We start from the raw sequence: 21,135 nt of genomic DNA on the forward strand, positions 1-21,135 counted from the left end.
TGAGCAGCTTCAGAGGGAGGGCGACAGGTGAAGGTCACTTCCGGGGTGAGGCTTTTCCTCCCTCAGCAGGCCCCCGGCCAGGGCAGCAGGTGTCTCATGATGAGGTCTGAGTGGGCAGCTGCAAGGCCAACACCACTGGGCACTGCCCACCCGGACCACGGCAGCTCAGGGGCATGGACTCACACCCACCCCGGGCCCGGCTCCAGGTTCCCATCCCCACCTGCCTGCACCACTAAGGTGGTCTGGGCTGGGCATGTGCCTTTTCCTTCTTCTCTGGGGAAGGGTGGCCCTGGGTCCTCCCTGGTCAGGACCCGCTGGGCGCACCTACTGGCATTGAGCTACAAGTTAAGGGGGCCACAGGGGGTGGGGGAGGCAGGCGCAAAGGATACAATTTCCACAGATGAAGAGGATGATGAAGTAAATACAGACTAACATCCCTGGAAAAGAGGGGCCGCCATAAGCCATGATCCCATCATACATCACCGAATTCCAGTCCTCCCCGGTCAGGATCTGAATGACATAGTCCCACCAACGAGGGACACAGCGTTAGACCAACAGCAAGCCCGAAGCTCCCCTGCCCGGCCCCCTGCCATATAGAAACCTCTGACACCTCTCTGCTCTCCCCGCCTCCTGCCGCCCGCTCTCCTCCCGGGGCTCTGAGCTGTGATCCTGCAGGTCCAGCCCTCTCCTTCAAGCGAGTGGCCACTGGCACAAATGACTGATCGAGCGCTGTAAGCGCTTCTTGAGAAAAACACCTCCTACAGCCCAGGCCCCGTGCTCGGTGGCTGCCGTTAGCTGACCCTAGGGCTAAGGCACCGAAGTGACCATGTTCACTGAGGCGCCGCGTGGTCCCCCAGGCTTCCCCAAGCATGAGGACTTTGGGTACCATCTATGAGATTTTGGCAACATTCACGTTATCATTCAATTTAATCTGCAAACTGATCTCCTTTTAAACCTCAGTGCTATTTGAACTTGGCCCCAAGCCAACAGATCTACGAAAGTCACAAATTTGATGGTGGTCGTACTTTCCTGGGAGCAACCTCCCCACCTCTCCCCTCCCCAGCAAGAGCCATCTGCTCTCTTTTGTGGATATTTTGGGCTTTCGTGCTGAATATATTTGAATAAAAGTTTCCACGGCTAAGAAACAGATTTTTAAGCCACTGAGTTGGATCTTTATTTTTTTACCCCAGGGGTCCGTCCGAGAGTGGAATTCCGTGGGGCGTGGGGGTGGGGAGCTACAGACGCTCCTGGGCTCCCGTGACCGACCTGGTCTGGCTTTGGCTGCCCCGTGGGAGTGGGAATCCCCTTCCTCTCTGCTCCCCCACTCCCCCGGTACCTGCTTTCTGCCCCCTCTCCCCCCACCTCCCCTGCCATGGTCGGGCAGAGAAAGGTCCATACCTGAAACACGGTGAGGAGAGACTGTGGGAAGTTGTCGAAGGTGCTCCTCCGGGTCTGCATCTCATCAAAGTTGAACTTCCCCCCAAAGAGCTGCATCCCCAGGAGGGAGAAGATGATGATGAAGAGGAAGAGCAGCAGCAGCAGCGAGGCAATGGAGCGCACTGAGTTCAGCAGGGACGCCACCAGGTTGCTCAGGGAGTTCCAGTACCTGAGGACGAGGGGGCATTGGCTTCATCACCTCCCTCCACCTGCCTCGCCCGCCAGGGGCTTTGAGACCAACTGCAGCTCCCTGCTCTTTGCCCTTCCCTTGGGGCAGCGTGGTGGTGGGACTGGGCTGGCCAGCTCACAACTGGGGTGTGAGTGACTCAGTTCAGGGCCTGGGCTCAGAAGCCTGGTTCCGACCCAGCTCTGCACATGCCTTTGGGCAAATTGCTCAGCCTCCCTTCTTTCTTTCTTCTCCCCACCTGAAGAAATAGGGGCAGTGACAGCTTGCACTTCATTCTGTTATTGGGAGGATTACATGTGATAATGATTTTTTAAAAGCTCCGCACTCAGGCAACAAAATAAAAAAAATAAGTGAGACAACATCAAACTAAAAACTTCTGACAGTAAACTCTCAGCAAATTGAAAAAACCTACAAAACGGGAAAAAAATATTTGCAAACCATATATCTGATAAGAGATTAAGATACGAAGACATATTCTTCAACAGTATGAAGAATGCATACAACTCAATAGCAAAAAACAAAGAACATCCCAAATAATCCAACGAAAAAATGAACAGAAGGCATAAATAGACTTTTCTCTGAAGAAGACGTCCAGATTGCTAACAGATACGTTAAAAGATGCTCACCATCACTGATCATTCGGGAAATGCAAATCAAAACCACAAGGTATCACCCACCCGTTTAGCATGCCTATCATCAAAAAGGCAAGAGACAAGTGTTGTTGAGAACGTGGAGAAAAGGGAACGCTTGTGCACTGTTGGTAGGAGTAATGTAAACTGGTGCAGCCACTGTGAAAAACAAAATGAAGCTTCCTCAAGAAAATTAAAACTAGAACTACCACACGACCCAGCAATTCTGCTTCTGGGGATATACCCAGATGATACGTCCATTGCAGCATTATTCGCAATATCCAAGACGCGGAGACAACCTAAGTGTCCATGAACGGATAAATGGATAAAGAAGATGCGGTATACATTATCTACAATGGGATATTACTTAGCCATTAAGAAGAAGGAAATGTTGCTATTTGCAACAATGTGGATGAACCTTGAAGGTATTACGGAAGTGGAGTAAGTCAGACAGAGAAACACAAATACCATACGATCTCATTTATATGTGGAATCTGGAAAATACAAAACCAAAACCAAACAAAACCCCTCACGAAACTCACAGAAAAAGAGATCAGATTTGTGGTTACCGGGGGCAAGGTGGTGCTGGCAGGTGGAATTGGATGAAGCTGGTCAAAAGGTACCAACTTCCAGTTACAAATTCCTAGCACAGAGTTGGACATGACTGAAGTGACTTAGCAGCAGCAGCAGCAGCAGCAGCAGCATTTATTTCAGTTCAGTTCAGTCGCTCAGTCATGTCCGACTCTTTGTGACCCCATGAATCGCAGCACGCCAGGCCTCCCTGTCCATCACCAACTCCCGGAGTCCACTCAAACTCATGTCCATCGAGTTGGTGATGCCATCCAGCCATCTCATCCTCTGTCATCCCCTTCTCCTCCTGCTCCCAATCCCTCCCAGCATCAGAGTCTTTTCCAGTGAGTCAACTCTTCGCATGAGGTGGCCAAAGTACTGGAGTTTCAGCTTTAGCATCATTCCTTCCAAAGAAATCCCAGGACTGATCTCCTTTAGAATGGACTGGTTGGATCTCTTTGCAGTCCAAGGGACTCTCAAGAGTCTTCTCCAACACCACAGTTCAAAAGCATCAATTCTTCGGCGCTCAGCTTTCTTCACAGTCCAACTGTCACATCCATACATGACCACTGGAAAACCATAGCCTTGACTAGACGGACCTTTGTTGGCAAAGTAATGTCTCTGCTTTTGAATATGCTATCTAGGTTGGTCATAACTTTGCTTCCAAGGAGTAAGTGTCTTTTAATTTCATGACTGCAATCACCATCTGCAGTGATTTTGGAGCCCCCCAAAATAAAGTCTGACACTGTTTCCACTGTTGCTCCATCTATTTCCCATGAAGTGATGGGACCAGATGCCATAATCTTCGTTTTCTGAATGTTGAGCTTTAAGCCAACTTTTTCACTCTTCTCTTTCACTTTCATCAAGAGGCTTTTTAGTTCCTCTTCACTTTCTGCCGTAAGGGTGGTATCATCTGCATATCTGAGGTTACTGATGTTTCTCCTGGCAATCTTGATTCCAGCTTGTGTTCTTCCATCCCAGCGTTTCTCATGATGTACTCTGCATAGAAGTTAAATAAGCAGGGTGACAATATACAGCCTTGACATATTCCTTTTCCTATTTGGAACCAGTCTGTTGTTCCATGTCCAGTTCTAACTGTTGCTTCCTGACCTGCATACAGGTTTCTCAAGAGGCAGGTCAGGTGGTCTGGTATTCCCATCTCTTTCAGAATTTTCCAGTTTATTGTGATCCACACAGTCAAATAATCTGTGTATTTGCAAAATGGCTGTCTGAGGAGGCATTACAAATAGCTGTGAAAAGAAGAGAGGTGAAAAGCAAAGGAGAAAAGGAAAGATATAGGCATCTGAATGCAGAGTTCCAAAGAATAGCAAGGAGAGATAAGAAAGCCCTCCTCAGAGATCAGTGCAAAGAAATAGAGGAAAACAACAGAATGGGAAAGACTAGAGATCTCTTCAAGAAAATTAGAGATACTAAGGGAACATTTCATGCAAAGATGGGCTCGATAAAGGACAGAAATGGTATGGACCTAACAGAAGCAGAAGATATTAAGAAGAAGTGGCAAGAATACACAGACGAACCCTACAAAAAAAGATCTTCACAACCAAGATAATCATGATGGTGTGATCACTCACCTAGAAGCAGACATCCTGGAATGTGAAGTCAAGTGGGCCTTAGAAAGCATCACTATGAACAAAGCTAGTGGAGGTGATGGAATTCCAGTTGAGCTGTTTCAAATCCTGAAAGATGATGCTGTGAAAGTGCTGCATTCAATATGCCAGCAAATTTGGAAAACTCTGCAGTGGCCACAGGACTGGAAAAGGTCAGTTTTCATTCCAATCCCAAAGAAAGGCAATGCCAAAGAATGCTCAAACTACCACACAATTGCACTCATCTCACACACTAGTAAAGTAATGCTCAAAATTCTCCAAGCCAGGCTTCAGCAATACATGAACCGTGAACTTCCAGATGTTCAAGCTGGTTTTAGAAAAGGCAGAGGAACCAGAGATCAAATTGCCAACATCCGCTGGATCATGGAAAAAGCAAGAGAGCATTTATTTAGTTATAGATAAATAAATGCTAGGAATGTAACGTACAACACAATGACTGTAGCCAACACTGTTGTATATGAAAACTGTCAACAGAGTAAATCCTAAGAGTTCTCAACACAAGGATTTTTTTTCTTTTTATTGAATACACTGTGTCTCTATGAGATGGTAGATGTTAACTAAACCTATCATTCTACAATATATGTAAAACAGACCATCATGTTGTGCACCTTAAACCGAGATAATGACATATGTCAATTATTTCTCAATTAAACTAGAAAAAAATAAATTCCAACTTGAAAAAAGAAAACCTCAGAATAGTGCCTGGCACACAGGTGATAAAGGTTAGTAATTATTGTTACCACTACTGATCTTCAGACAAAAAGACATTAAAATTTTCTTTTTCCAGAATGTAGCCCTCCTCGCAGCCCAGGCATGAGTGGGGTCTCCATTGGGTGAGGGTGGGCAGGGTGGCTCATGGATAAGAGAGGGTGCATGGCTTATTGTGGTTTCCCAGATTCACCCTATTCAAAGAGTTGGTTCTTTAAAAAGCCTCTCTTCTGGAGGTTCTGATTCAATAGCTGTGGTTGGGGCCCAGAAACATGTTTTTCACAAGGATCCCAGAGGATTCTGGTAAACAGCCATGCTTCAGAAACCCTGAGTTGCGACCACCCCACCCAACCCCATCCCTCCTGCACCCCTCCAGCCTGTGGCTGGCTGTAAACACAGATGCTCTCCATTGTGGGGATGGACGGGGAGGGGGAAAACCCTCTCCTGGAAAAGGGGGTGGGACACGAATGGTTGGAAGGGCTCAGAGACCTGGGACAGGGTCGGTTCAGGTGCAGCAAAAGGGACACGGCCCTCAGCTGGGCATGTGCCAGGACCCAGCCTCTCGTATCTCCCAGAGCCACCCCCGCCCGGCCACCTTCCAGGTCACAACCTCAATCTCCTCCACTTAAGATATTCCCAGCTTGTCACTGAGACAGACAGGGAATTGTTTCTGCTGCTCGAGACAGTGACATGCAAGCCACCCCCACTGCAGCATGGCAGCCGCACCCTGGCCGGACCCCTTTCTCCCGGGAACAGCTTCCGTATTAAGTGACAGAAGCAGACGGGCCAGCAGTTTGCACGTAAACATGACCTTCTCCCCAGCCTGGAGTCTCTCCTGCTCCTTTCTCCTTCAGACAGCTTTTCTCCACTCTGCTCTGCCTGCCAGCCACATGCTCTCTGTTTGCAGAATGTTAAGATACATTTCTGGAGAAGGAAATGGCAACCCACCCCAGTGTTCTTGCCTGGAGCATCCCATGGACAGAGGAGCCTGGCGGGCTACAGTCCACGGGGTCTCAAAGAGTCGGATATGACTCGGCAACTAAGCAACAATGTACACTACACGCACTTGCTCTGGAAATGCTCACATATCTTCCTCATCTGTCTCACCAAATAGGCTTGAGACTGTGAGGGCAGAGGCTTTCCTTCCACCTGCTCTGTCTCTGTCCTCAGGTGATTCTGGCCAGCCCCGCATGTGTGCTTGGCTCCTGGTCAGCTAGAGGCTCTACTGACCATTCTGCTTGAAGCGAGGGAGTCAGAGAATCTCTGTGGGGCTAGAACACTCGCCCTGCTTACATTTAAAGCTCCCAAGCCTGCCTGGAGGGACGCACTGAGGAGGGACCACTTCCTACATGCCGACTCCCAAGCCTCACCTGGAGCCATAAGACCGCTGTTGTGAGGGCACCAGCGCCTGGCAGCAAGGCGGTGTTTAGGAACCAGAACTCTGGAGCATGTTTGTAATGAGAATACCCAGCTGTATCGGCTGGTGGTGGGGAGCGGGGGGTAAGGTCATGTGGGTTCAGGTTACAGAGCCCCTAAACTGCACAGAATATTCTGGGAAAGACAATGACAATCAACATCGGCCCCTTAGTTTTCCGGAGGCTTGTGGACATGAGGGGAGTAGACTTAGGCTAGTCTATTTAGGCTGGCCTAAAAGGAAATGGCAACACACTCCAGTATTCTTGCCTCGAGAACCCCATGGATGGAGGAGCCTGGTGGGCTACAGTCCACGGGGTCGCAAAGAGTCGGACACGACTGAGTGACTGAACTAAACTAATAGACTTAGGCTAGTCTATTCTAGCCTCTGAGCGCTGAGGCTCAGAGCTGTCTGCTGGCCAGAGGCACAGGGGCTCTGGCCTAGCAGGCCCCAGACCCGAGAGAGAAAAGTCGCTGAGTTGGGGATGAGGGCTGGCTGGGGAGCAGACCAGGGCCTTGGTTGCAGGGAGCAGAGGCTGTGATGGAGAGCAGGTTGTATCACCTGTCATGGGCCAGGAGCTGATCTGGGAATGCATGGTGGAGAAGGCCTGGAGGGGCTGACGGGGGCAGAGCCTCTGGCCAGAAGGGAGAACCCTCTTCTCCTGCTCCTCATGTTCCCAGGGGCTCCCAGTCATCTCAGTTGATGGCGGGGTGGCTCTCTGCACAAGATGCTGGTATAACGGGGCCCCACGGCCCATCCCACCACAGTAAAGTACAGCTATGTCTCTGGCCCAGGGTCGTCCTTCAGGCCTCCTCAGCCCCTCAGCAGAAAACCACCTCCTGGCACCTGCCACCCAGGTCAGCGTCTCACCGGTCCTTTCCCCCCTGCCCCTTCCAGCTGCCACCCTGAGGCCCACAGCTGGTGCTCTTAAGACGGCAATGAATCACAGCACACCAAAAACATCTGATCCACTGATGTTAAAGGAAGGAGAGAGGACCATAGGAGAGAATGAATGAGCGAGTGAGCAAGCTAATCAGTGATTCAGGCAAGACCATCACCGAGGGAGCAGGTGTTCATGGCCCCGACGTCTCCCCACGGATTCCTCCATAACATAAGGTCTGAGGCTCCCGACCTTCCACGGCCAGACCACGTGTCACACTGGTGCGTGTCAGGAGAACAGACTGTGGTTCCCAGACATGTGAGGGGGCAGGTGGGCGAATTGGGAGAGGGGATCAAAAGGGAGAAACCTCCAGTTATGAAATAGAGTCCTGGGGATGTGGTGTCCAAGGACCAACTCAGCAGGGTTCGAACTCTGGTTCCCTAAGACTCACCAGAGCCTGGAGGGACGCTGAGGCTGAACCCAGCATTTGCTGGGCCAGGAGGCACCAGATAGGATTCCATACCATGGCAGTCAGGGTCTGGGATGGCCTGGGCCTGGAGTGGAAACTGCTGGTTTAGTTTCTCCTGTTCCCTATCCTGCACTTCACCTGGGGGCCGAGACTCTAGAGTCAAACCCAGCTGGATAATGAAATCAAAGGCCTGGTCTTTCCTGTTTGCTTCAGAGGCCTCGGTCACGCAGGGGCCAGACCTGCATGGGCCTGCGGCCTGGTCACACTGGCAGGGCAGCCTGCCTGGACCATGGGACTGGGGAGGTGCTCCCTGAGTCTCTCAGAGTCCCCTGGCCAGGCCTGTGGTCATGTTGGGGTGAGGGAGGGAGTGGAGCGTCGTCCTCACCTGTCTCCTTAATCCCAGAAAACCAGCACCTTCTTCACTGATGGCCGGCTTGTGGGCCCCCAGCCTGTGAAGTGGGTGGATGTCAAAGTCACCTTTATAAAAGGGGCCCACAACGAGTGCAGAACCTCCCTGGGTCCCTGGGAAGAGTTGGGGCTGGGAGATGGCAGGGGGAGGGTGATTTGCGGCTCGGCCAGACTGACAGGGACACCGAGACGCTCAGAGACTGGAGGGTTTGCGCTTTGGGCTGTGGGGCCCCTGTGGTCAGGATTCACCAGTGGGGCTGTCTATGCAGAGTCAGCTTGGTCTCACTTCTCAGGGCCTGGGAAGGGAGTTGCAGGAGCAAGGAAAGGATTTAGGGCTTCAAAGGGAAAATGGCAATGGCTGGAGGGATGGTGGTGCACTTGAAGACCAACCGTTTAAAAAATGAGATGCAATTAGTAAATTGGAATCGCATCCAGATCTAATCAAACCAAAGCTCCTCCTCCTCCCCACAGAGCGAATGTCAGGCTGACAAACAGCAGACAAACTAGATATTAAAACCATGTAACACTTAGAACCCCACAGCCCTGAAGCAGGAGAAAGGACCTCAAACCTCCTGTGGCTGGAAGGCCCTGGTCATTCACTCAAAGATAATGCAGGTGAAAAGACAACCCTCAGAATGGGAGAAAATAATAGCAAATGAAACAACTGACAAAGGATTGATTTCCAAAATATATAAGCAGCTCATACAACTCATACCAGAAAAAACAAACAAACTGATCAAAAAGTGGGCAAAAGGCCTAAATGGGCATTTCTCCAAAGAAGACATACAGATAACTGACAAACACGAAAAAGATGCGCAACATCACTCATTATTAGAGGAATGCAAATCAAAGCTACAGTGAGACGTCACTTTATACCAGTCAGAATGGCCATCGCCAAAAACATCCACAAACAATAATGCTGGAGGGGGTGTGGAGAAAAGGGAACCCTCTTGTACTGTCTGTGGGAATGTAAGTTGATATAGCCACTATGGAAGACAGTACGGAGATTCCTTAAAAAAAACTATTCCTTAAGAATAAAACTACCACATGACCCAGCATACACCCACTGCTAGGTGTATACGCTGAGGAAATCAAAACTGAAAAAGACACATGCTCCTCAATGTTCATTGCAGGTCTATTTACAACAGTTAGGACATGGAAGCAACCTAGATGTCCATCAACAGATGAATGGGTAAGGGAGCTGCGGTACATATACACACAGTGGAATATAAGCCACAAAAAGGAACACTTTTGAGTCAGTTCTAACGGGGTGGTTGAACCTAGAGCCTATTATACACAGTGAAGTAAATCAGAAAGAGAGAGACAAATGTTGTGTAGTAACCCGTATATACGGAATCTAGCAAATGGCGCTGATGAACCTCAGCGCAGGGCAGCAACAGGGACGCAGACGCAGAGAACAGGCTTGTGGACACAGTGGAGAAAGGAGGGGGTGGGGTGGGTGGAGAGAGTAGCATGGAAACGTCTACGTTGCCGTATGGAAAATTAGAGAGCCAACGGGAATTTGCTGTATGACTCAGGGAACTCAAACTGGGCTCTGTAACAACCTAGAGGGGTGAGATGGGGTGGGAGGTGGGAGGGAGGTTCAAGAGGGAGGGGACATATGTATACCTATGGCTGATTCATGGTGATGTAAGGCAGAAACCAATACAATATTATAAAGTAATCATCCTTCAATTAAAAATAAATAATTTTTTAAAAAGGAAGAAGAAGGAAAAAATCAATTTAAAAACTTGGCTGGATTCATGTTAGGTCTTCATCATTATGAGTGTTCTCAATTGAGAGCCGTCAGAAGTACCATCTTAATGGGGTTGGGCTACAGTCTAGAGAAGTGGCCAAGAAAAGATCACGATTTCCAGTTATACACAAAGGTTCATAATTTTAGACGAGAAAGAGGACAAAGGATGGCTGCAGAAAATCAGGCCAGAGTGTCTCAAAGTGAGGTTATCAGAGCCATGGCTCAGAACACCCCGGGGGGTTTCTGGTTAAAATCTCTAGGTTTGGGGAGATCCTTAATGAGCTCCTTTGAGGAGGACAACTTGGTTTGAGAATCACAATCACTGGTACAGAAAACACTGTTAAAAATAGCATCTCCAAGAGATTTTCAAAGAAGAGGGCGAAACAGACTTGTTTGAGGCAGGGCCAGGCTGACCCGTTTCCGGGGACCACCAGGCACACTCCCAGACCTTATTTTAGGCACATTCTGGGCTCTGGAACATATAGGGACGCGGTTCAGAAGCGGGCATGGGATCCCCCCACAGCTAGTCTCTCTGGCGTCTTCTAGAAGCCCCCAGAGATTTGGAGATTGGAAAACAGGAAGACAGTGACCTTTGCCAAAGGAACTTTTAATTAGATGATGAAATTGTTCTGTTCATAGACTTACTGGGGATCTGAAAATTCCTGTGAACTGGCTTTGGGAAGCTCGAGGATAAAGACAGACTTAAAATGGTTTCTTGGCAGTAGTTTCAGATTAGAAATAGGTAAATTGTTGATAAAAATAGAATGAACGTTAAGATACTATGACAATACCTGGGAGCAAGAATTCTTTTCTATAGGAATTAAAAACAACAACAACAACAACAAAGACAAAGCCCCAAGCAGGTGGGGTTTTGAGAATTATTTAAAAGGCACCTGAAATGCCACATTAAAAATAGCTTTGGGAAAACCCCAGGAGGAGCAAGCAGAGTTAGTAAAAAATCCTTTAAGTCCTGTCTCTGGAGATGGACAAGAGAGTTTAGAAAGTAGAGAAATTGGAATCCTTACACATTGAAAAACTAAGATCATGGCATCCGGTCCCATCACTTCATGGCAAATAGATGGGGGAAAAGTGCAAACAGTGACAGACTTCATTTTCTTGGGCTCCAAAATCACTGTGGAGGGCGACTGCAGCCTCGAAATTAAAAGACGCTTGCTCCTTGGAAGAAAAGCTTCCAAGGAGGGGAGAGGAGGGCGGCACGCACCTTGTGATCTTAAATATCCGCAAGAGGCGCACGCAGCGCAGCACGGAGATGCCCAAGGGCGACATGATCTTGGTCTCCACCAGGATGGTCTCCAGGATGCCGCCGCACACGATGAAGCAGTCGAAGCGGTTGAAGAGCGACACGAAGTAGGCCTGCAGGCCCAGGCTGTACATCTTGAGCAGCATCTCCGCCGTGAACAGGGCCAGCAGCGCCTTGTTGGCCGTGTCTGCAAGGGCCACACGGGGCGGGGCAGAGGAGGTGAGGGTGCGGGTCCCTGCAGGGACACCCCACGCTGGGTCCCGTACACGGCCTTCCCTCTGTGACTTGTCTAGTTACAACCTCAGCTCACATCCAGCGACACGTCCCCTCACCCGCCGAGTCCCCCCACCCCAGAGCGGCTCTCCAGGCAGCCTGGCTGCAGTCATATCCATTTTCCAGACACAAGAAGTGATGTTTGAGGGGCTGCCATCTGTCTGCTCAGACCCACCAGGGAAGAGCGGGAGCTGGGGGGGTCCTTGTCTGCCCTTGTCACTGGGAGGAGATGGGCCCGCCCAGGTTCCGGGAGACTCTCCGGGGTCCAGGCTGGGTCTGCCTGACCCTTGGGTTGGTACCCTAGCGAGGGGTGGTGGGACTGACAGCCGTGGAGGACAGGTCCCTGGGCTCAGGCCACCCTCGTCCTCTCCCTGGCTTTGTGCTTACTGCCCCTCGCAGGTGTGGGCCAGCACACCTGGAGGCCGGGCCGTGGCAATCCACGGGTGTGACGGGTGGGCGTGAAGGATCGGACAGAGCCAAACAAGCCACTCTTCCTGACGTGGTCTCCTGGGCCAGTGGGGACCGCCGGGATAGGTGGACTGCATTGCTGGCCTGGTGGGTCCCGTCTATGTACAGTGAGTTGGTGTTGTTTTACTGGCTGGTGAGCTGCCAGGCCCTGGTGTGGCCGGGGTGACCCACTGCTCTCTTGTCCCTGGCCCTGCTCCCCTTGCCCACCCCCAGGAGAGAGCCCCATCAGCCTGAGTAACAGGAGGGCTGGCGGCCTCTCACCTTGGACTTCCGTGAGCCAGTGGGGCTGGTTGTAGTGCTCAGAGGCGATGGTGAGCGTGTTGAGGAAAACCAGGAAGATGACCAGCCAGTAGAAGATGCTGGACTTCACGGCCGCGCGGCACTTCCTCCTGCAGAACCGATTCCACCGGCGCCAGTAGCGGCTGGAAGGGGCAGAGGAGGGGGATGAAAGGGGGCTGCTGTGAGTTCAGGTCCTACACTGGGTACCTCGCTCCCCTGAGCTGGTCCAGCCTCACCAAGGGCTGAGGGCCGAGCATCCCACTGCAGTCACCGGCTTGTGGCTGGCAGTGTGGCCTCAGTGGGGGGTGGGGGAAGCGTGTCCTGCTCCTCTGGGACCATGGACCCCTCTTCTGTGACCCCATGCAGGGTCAGCCTTGTGTGAGGGTCTGGCCTGGCGCTGAAGGGAGGTATCCTATTTTCATAACAATGGCATCACTAGAAGTAGAGCTGCAAGTATAACTAGTAGTGACGATAGCACTGGGCTCCCACTAGTGAACCCCACGTCTGCCTGGTTCCATATCAGGCACTTCTCATGCCTTCTCTGAGTCTTTAAACAACTCTGCAGAGCAGGCGTTGTCCTGCTTTTCAGAGGAAAGCCAAGGGTCCTTGAGTTTGGGCACCTGGACTGACACCGGTTGGGGTCAGAGTCAGTGGTGTTACCCACCCTCCACTCCCCAGCCCAGGTGCCCCACCCTCATCAATGGGGTGGGAAGAGTCAGCAACAGAACTTCTTGCCTTCAGGAGGGCTCTGTTCAAGACAATGGGCAGACCCCCCATATCTAACATGAGTTCATGGCACTCATGAACCCTGAAAGCCAATCCACGGGTGGCGGGACGCTCGATCCCATGGCCTCTGGTTAGAGACTTTCATCAAACCTGGCTGTGCATAGAATCACATGGGGAAACTTAATAACAAAAGCCCACCAGTATCCAGGCTCCAACTCCAAACCAGTTAAATCTGATTGTCTGGGGGTTGAGTAATTTTTAAATGCCCCCCAAATACTGTTGGGCTTCCCAGGTGGCATTAGTGGTAAAGAATCCGCCTACCAATGCAGGAAACACAAGAGGCTCGGGTTTGATCTCTAGGTCGGGAAGATCCCCTGGAGGAGGAAATGGCAACTCACTCCAGTATTCTTGCCTGGGAAATCCCAAGGACAGAGGAACCCAGTGGGCTACCGTTTGTGGGGCTGCAGAGTCAGACACGACTGAAGTGACACAAATACCATTGCTGTTTGTTAAGATTCCGGGTGGTTCTCTTATGTAACCACAGATGACAACCATGGAGCTGGAAGATCCCAAGGAAACACTCGCATTTTATAACTTTGGTGGATGGGTTTATAGCTTGTCCCCAATTTCATCCTCAATACTGAGAAAATACGCAGCTATATTTGGTAATTCTGTTGGCCAAACATTTAACAAATGCCCACACCGTGCGAGGAGGGAAGGGAAGGGAGCGCAGGGGAGTCTGTGGGGCTCTGCCTCGAGAGGGGAGCTGGGTCTAGAAACCAAACAGCCAATGAAACAGCCATGCGGTCAAGGGTCAGCTCAGGGATGGGATGCTCAGCCGGCTGCTGGGCGGGAGATGAGGAAGGCCACAGCTTCACTCATGCAAAGAGGATAATGAGCCGACCGATTTTGGAGGCAGGTTAGCAGGCCTTTGCCCCTGGCCTTGAATGCAGGGGAGAGAGAAAGGGTGGGAGGCGTAGAGCCAGTAACCAACATTGGCCACCTGCAGAGGAATGCCTGGAGGTATTTGCAGGTCGTGTCTGTAGGAACACCCACTGGCGGCTGAGGATGGAGTCCCTACTTGTGGACAGAAGGGGACCTCTGGGCACCTGCACTCATATCTGCATGATGTTCTAGGTCTCCAGGTCCCAGACTCTGCTGTTAGGACCCTCCACCCACCCCAGACGGCCTTCAGGAGAGCTTGACTTTGTATTTCTACTCTGTTATTTCTGTGGCTACGGTCCGTGGGAAATCCTGCTGCCATGCATGCCTCTGCTGGAATCTGTTCTGAGACTAGGAAGTGGGGCTCATCTAAGGAGGCCGGCTGCCCAGGAGCTGCAGGAGAACCTGGCTTGTGGCCTGCAGAGCAGGGAGGGAAGGAAGGGTTCTGACCTGACCCCGCCCTCCATCACCTCAGGGGCAGGGACACCACCTAGAGGGAGCGCCAAGCCTTGGCAGGGATGATGGTTGCTACTGGGGGAGGGTCACCACACAGAGAAGAAATGCCCAGAGGTCAGAAAAATGATGGTTCTCAAGTGCGCTGTGGGCCTTTCGTTCCCCTAGACAGACTGTCAGGGAAGAGTGGGGGTGGGGTGAAGGGGAACAAGGCAATGGGGTGGTCTCTAGTTGGGGGGGGCGGCTATGAGTGCTGGACTGCAGTGCTGAGGTCCCTGCTCTGGCCAGGGCAAGACTCCGCTTGTTTCCTGTGACTGAGGTGGGTAATACTGTAGACAAAGTTGGGAGCCATTTTTTCCCCCAGAAAAACAATTTCAGGACACTAATCTTAAATAGTGACAAGGTGGCTCAGTGGTAAAGAAGCTGCCTGCCAATGCAAGAGACATGGGAGATATGAGTTCGACCCCTGTGTCGGAAGATCCCCTGAAGAAGGAAATGGCAGTATTTTCTTGCCTGGGAAATCCCATGCACAGAGGACCCTTGGCAGGCTGCAATCCATGGGGTCGCAAAGAGTCGGACATGATGGAACATGCATGCATGAACGACACACAAACTGCCCCTTGCCACGGGAACTTGTCATCTACCTCTGCAAAGATTAAATCGTGTGCTGCTGCAGCTGCTGACCTTCAGCACCCCTGCAAAGAGCTCTCTGTGGAGAGCAGAAATGAGGCCCTCTGCTCTGGAAAAAGCTGGCAGGACTGGTCATGAGAGAGTTAGATATTTTCAGGAGATGGTTTTATGAGCCCATGTCTTACATCTTCTTATAGCTAGAAAAACACTAAAATCCTTCATGGTGATGTCTGCTCCTTGTGACTAGCAGTGACCTACAGACGACTAGCAGAAACCTGCAAAAAATGTGTTCTTGATTGTATGAACTCCCCCTTCACCAAAATCACATATACACTGACCTTCCCCCTGCCTCTTTGGAGGAGTTTCTCAGAGCTAGCTGAGATGCTGTCTCCCAGGCTATAGTCCTCACTTTGCCCCAAATAAATCTTAACTCTCTGTGCATTTTTAAAGTGGGCAATAATTTACATTGTAGTTGCAAAGAATGTGTTTTGAATAGAAGCAATCTCATTTACAGAAATCAGCCATAACTGATTCAGAGGCTAATAGAATTGTGGCCACTTTCTTCTGGGGTTTGGAGGAACTAACTCCACCTCTGTCTCATGCTGATGAAAGCTTGACTAAGTTCTGTTCCCAAGTCTGGGACTGGTGGACACAGGTGCCACGTGCTGGGGGCCTGTCCTGGGGGTCTGGAGATGCTCTGGTGGATCCCTGGTAGCCACTGTGACTGACGGTCAGGGTGGTGCCTGTGGAATTGTGTGCTCGCGTGACAGCCACTCAGGAGAGCCACGTGGGCTTGGGCTGGGGTGGGGGTGGAGTAATTACTACCCAGAGAAAGTATTTAAAGATAATTACACACCTCCCACTCTTCAAAATATAGCTTTGCTTGACAACTGGTTTCCTGGCAACGCTTCCTACTGTATAATAAATGTAATAGTTTATTAGAACGTGTAAGTTTATTTATGTGTTTACATGTGCATGGAGAATATAGAGATTAAATGATAAAGCAAGGAGGAGGAATTCACCTGCTATTCACATTCTCTCTGCTCCCTGGCAAAGTCATTTCCTCTAGAAGTGGAACTTTCTAGACACAGACCCAGAGGGCATGGTGGGCTTGGACGTATCCTCTCTCACGTCTTCTCACCTGTGTATCAGTGGTCCCACCAGACAACTCTGCTTGTCATGGTTGTCCCCCCACAAAGCCTCTTTTTTGGGGTCCCACCCTTGCTTCAGGGCTTGATGGGGGCCCACCTTCCCCAGGATGCATTTTTTCTAGGTGTCCCAGCCTTGGAGCTCTAGACACACTTACTGTCTATGTTACTCACTTGGCTACACACTCAAGAGGCATTTGTTAAGCATCTATCCCAGTCGGGTACTACATATCCAGCAGTTAACACACAGACAGGAAGCCCACGTGGTTGACGGACCCCAAGGGAGCTAGGTGCCAGGCAGGCTTAGTAGGTGCCTCGGGGGAAGGCCTCCCAGCCTGTCGTGGGCATCCAGCCAGGCTCCACAGAGGACACGATGCGCCTTTCCTGTAAGTCCGTATGTTTAACGTGTGGTTCCTGCCTCTCGAGCGAGATGGAGATCACAAGGTCCTGAGACTGAGGGGCGGAGTCCTGCCCTTTGATGGATCCGTAGCTCCCTGCCCCCCACACCCCCACAGCAGGAGCACTGGGTGGGCAGGCAGGTGGGGCAGCAGACAAGCTGTGCACAGACTTGCTCACTGCCTGTGTGGACAAGGCTTAAGACCCCAGGGCTGGGGTCAGGAGGAGAGCGGGTGGTGCTGCTGGAAGAATCTGCCTGGCACAGGATTCTGGACAAGCATCTAGAACAGGAGGCACCAAATGGTGGACACTTGGGGCTCTTTCCAGAGAGAAGAGTGGAGAACAAGCAACCCAGAAAACGCCTACACTTAATCATTTTATACAAAAGTACCCTAAACAGGGGCTATTAGGATGGGCAAATTTGGGCACGTGCCTTGTTGCTGAGGGGATGGCAGAGGTAAGGGGGAACTTGGGGGCACATTTCTCTGAAGATGGGACAGGTTTCCAAACATCAGACCCAGAGGGGTTTACCTCAGACCCTGAGGGGCTCACCTCAGACCCTGAGGGGTTTACCTCAGACCCTGAGGGGCTCACCTCAGACCCCAAGGGGTTCACCTCAGACCCCGAGGGGTTCACCTCAGACCCCCGTGTCTCCCAGATCCAACCCCAGCACATTGCCTGGCTAATCCCTTCAAACCGAGAAGACCTCAGAACATTTTGTTCCGTAACTGCTGAAGTCCTATTCTGAGCCCCACATGTCACAAAATTCCTTATTATAACTAATTCCTCAAAGTAGAGACTTGGCTTACCAAGAAAATATTCTAATATTGCCCAAATATTGTAAGTCCATTAATTTACCAGAATTTCCCTAAGACCTCTGCTCTAATATTTCTTTTAAAAATCCTGTGATTTTGGTATCCTTGTCTTGCAAATAGAATAGGCCATTTGTAGGTCAGATTCTACTATGTGTCATTGTTAAACTGAGAAAACGATCAAGAATATTTTTCTTAAAAAAACTCAAATTTTAGATTCTCTGCTGGAGTGGAACAGGCTTTCCCCTGTGTACGAGGTTACTTCTGCCTGGCGGAAATTCGCTCCCCTTCTTTCCCTTTGTTACTGTGTTTCTCCTGCATCTCTTGCTCCACTTCAGCTGCCACCGTCAGACAGACAGGCTGTGAGGATGGAGTTTTCCCGCGTCTGCTCCACAGAGGCTGCTCAGGGTCGACCTCGGTGATTTGGTGGCATTTTCAGTCCATTCCCAGCTTTGATATTCCCTCAACAGAGCCAGCATCAGACTGTAAGATGTGGATGACGCAGCTGCCACCTGACCTTGTAGGGTCACAATGTCTGGTGTGGGAGCCACGGGCCGTGTGTGGCTACTGTGCACGTGGCCAGTCCAAACTGGATGTGCAGTCAGTGTAAAGGGCACACTGGACCTCGAAGATTTAGTAGAAAAATTAATATAACATTAATATAACATTAACTTAAAGTATTAATTACATCTTGAAATGATGTTTTAGATGCATTGGCTTAAATAAAAATATATTATGATTAATTTTACCTGCTTCTTTTTACTTTTTAATGTGGCTGCTGGAGAGTTTTAGAAAGGGCGGAAGTGGCTGGTACTGTGTTTCTGCTCAGTAGCAGTGCTGTGGACCCCTCCCCTGACCCCAGACACAGTCAAGAAGAAATAGTTTTTGAACCCTAGGCAGGACTTCATCACAGGATGCTGCCCGGGTCCCAGGCATGCACGAGCCACTTGGCCACGCATAAGCTACACGGCCCCGTGCCCCTTGGCCACAATATACTCTCTTTTGAACATGGATTTCCTGATGGTGTCAACCTACTGCAAATAAGCCTTTGGGGATGAACACAAAGCCTTCTCTCTGTATTTCTGCTGCATCTTGAGTCGTAGCTGCTGGGGGAGGAGCCCTTCCTAGAGGGGCATCCAGGACAAGCAGGTGAGCCTTGTCTCAAAGCCAGGCAGAGTCTAGGGGTATGGGGCCTCTGTGTCCCCTCTTCTCCAGGAGCATAGCCTACACCCTTGAGCACTGGACACAGAACGCCCTCTGTCTCCTGGGCCATCTCCCTGCGTGGAGGCTTTGGAACTATCAGAACACAAAATGCTTTCTGAGCTTTGACTGTGAAACAGAACTTCGTTTTGAGTCTGTGTCAAGCCTAATGCTGTTCTGGGGCAGGACAACCCATCCATCGCTCCCCAAGAAATACCTGCCGCCCCTCCGGGGCAGGACAACCCATCCATCGCTCCCCAAGAAATACCTGCCGCCCCTCCAGGGCAGGACAGTCCATTTGTCCTTCCCCAAGAGGTACCCACTGCCCCTCCAGATGCCGGAGAAGCAGTGAGATCTATGTATTATGGAGAGAAAGGATTTGCTACATTCTCAAGCTCTTTCCTGTGACAGGACCTGGGCCTGAGAGACTTGAAAGTGAAAGTGAAATTGCTCGGTTGTGTCCAACTATTTGCGACCCCATGGACTGTAGCCCACCAGGCTCCTCCATCCATGGAATTTTCCAGGCAAGAGTACTGGGATGGGTTGCCATTTCCTTCTCCAGGGGATCTTCCTGGCCCAGAGATCGAACCTGGGCCTCCCACATTGCAGGCAGACGCTTTTCCGTCTGAGCCACCAGGGATCTATTTTAGGGAGACTTGACTTCAGGCTTTTTATGTAAAGGAGGTCTCAGCTTGAGAGGAAGTGGAAGGAGACAAAGCCTGTGTTTTCCAGCCCCAGTGGAACAGGGGACAGAAGGTGGAAGAGGAGAGGGTCCCTTACCAGTGACCCAGAGCCAAACATTAGAAACCCTGGGATAGTTGTAGGGAGGCCGGGACACTGGGGCTGGAGATGCCTCTCCTGGCTGGGGCACGGGGTCTGTGGGTGCCTGGGGGCACCAGCCTTCAGCCTAGAGCTCTACCCAGGCAGGTGCAGGTGGTGATGGATGGCAGGAATGTGGGCCGGCGCCTGATTCCTGCGGCCCGTCCATGGGTTCAAAGAGCCTGAGGGCCAGAAAACAGAGTCCTCACTGAGCCTCTGTGTACTTCCGGGATCTTGAAGTCCTAACCCCGCTTGTCCACCCTGGAGAGGAGCTGGGCAGAGGGAAGAAGAGGGACTAAACATTCAGCCTCAGGGACTTGGGCTGCTCTGCTCAGATGGACTAAAATCTAATGCTGTTTCTGCTCTTGCTGGGGCTCCCCACGTGGCTCAGATGGTAAAGAATCTGCCTGCAGTGCATGAGACTTGGGTTCGATCCTTGGGTTGGGTAGGTCCCCTGGAGGAGTGCATGGCAACCCACTCCAGTATTCTTGCCTGGAGAATCCCACGGACAGAGGAGCCTGGCAGGCTACAGTCCATGGGGTCACTCAGGTTTGGACACGACTGAAGGGACTTAACATTCAAGCATGCGTGTGCCTGCTACGTGGCAGGTGAGGCTGGGAGCGTAAGATTAGATCGATTACAAAACATAATCGATGTTTTCTGGCTAGTGCAAGCTTTGTGAGAGTAAATTCCCATGCCCATCCTCACATCCGACACAACCAGGGGACGGCCTGGCACCAGTCAGGCGCTCAGCTTGGCTCCATGAAAACCACAGTCTGGAAGCCCATGGAGCGTATTGGGGTTGCAGGAGACACATGGTGGGTGGTGACAGAGGCCTGAACGGAGTGATGCGGGGAAGGAGGGGAGTCTATAGAAGGTGTCGAGATGCGGTGACAGCTGAGCTTCTTAATGGGAGCCCACGTTTTGCAGGGGGCTGGGACACCATGATGCGGGTGGAGAAGGGCTCCACGCAGAAGCCTCGACGTGTAAGGGACAAGGTGGGGGACACAGGCAGTGGGGCTGGAGGGGGGGATGGGGCGAGGATGGCCCTGTGGAAGTCTCTGAGACAGTGCTGATGGAATCTGCATGCCCTCACCTCACCAAGTCCTGTAAATGTGGCCAAAAGCGGCAGAGAGCGGCGTGTGGCGCTTATATCAACTGGACTTCATCTTACAAGGGAGGGAAGCACAGGCTCTCACAACCTCCCAGGCTGGTGCCGCCACGCACACTAAGTCACCAGACCCCGAGCCCCCCCTCAGTCGCCCCCTCGCTCGGCCCCCACCTGGGGCGGCCCCTGGGGCCCAGCAGGAGAGGAGCATCCCACTCACCTGAACTTCGACTTGGAGATCCGGTGGCTGAAAGGGAAAGAGGAGACGTTAGTACACGACGCACGTTTGCTTCGATTCTCAGATGCTCCCGGGTGACCATGTGGGCACTGGAAGGAGCAGCTTCAGGGAGAGAGCTCTGCAGTCAGCACATCCTGGCACTCGAGGGTTTGAAGCCAAAACACAGGGCCAGCCCAGCCCGCAAACCTACGGATCGAGCATCTTCTAAGTGGAGACATGGTCCCCAGAGCTCAGCGCTGTGTCCTCAGACCATCAGCCAGGCCGGCCAAGTGTTGGGACCTCTCTGAGGGCTGTGG

The 21,135-nt window shown here is 51.3% G+C and overlaps 1 protein-coding gene across 4 annotated transcripts in view; it reads right to left on the reverse strand.

Annotated features, from left to right (window-relative positions):
- Positions 1 to 21,135, reverse strand: part of CACNA1C (calcium voltage-gated channel subunit alpha1 C) — a 392,177-nt gene that overhangs the window by 63,237 nt on the left and 307,805 nt on the right. For all 4 annotated transcript variants that reach the window (XM_040233654.1, XM_040233652.1, XM_040233653.1 and 1 more), the window contains exons 11-15: positions 20,822 to 20,848; positions 12,350 to 12,510; positions 11,309 to 11,534; positions 1,399 to 1,606; positions 390 to 510 (exon numbers count right to left, since the gene is read on the reverse strand). In XM_040233654.1, the coding sequence (XP_040089588.1) occupies positions 390 to 510; positions 1,399 to 1,606; positions 11,309 to 11,534; positions 12,350 to 12,510; positions 20,822 to 20,848 (743 nt within the window). The remainder of the gene's footprint in view (positions 1 to 389; positions 511 to 1,398; positions 1,607 to 11,308; positions 11,535 to 12,349; positions 12,511 to 20,821; positions 20,849 to 21,135) is intronic.

This window comes from Oryx dammah, unplaced genomic scaffold, assembly GCF_014754425.2.
Source record: "Oryx dammah isolate SB20612 unplaced genomic scaffold, SCBI_Odam_1.1 HiC_scaffold_29, whole genome shotgun sequence".
NCBI classification, from domain to species: domain Eukaryota; kingdom Metazoa; phylum Chordata; class Mammalia; order Artiodactyla; family Bovidae; genus Oryx; species Oryx dammah.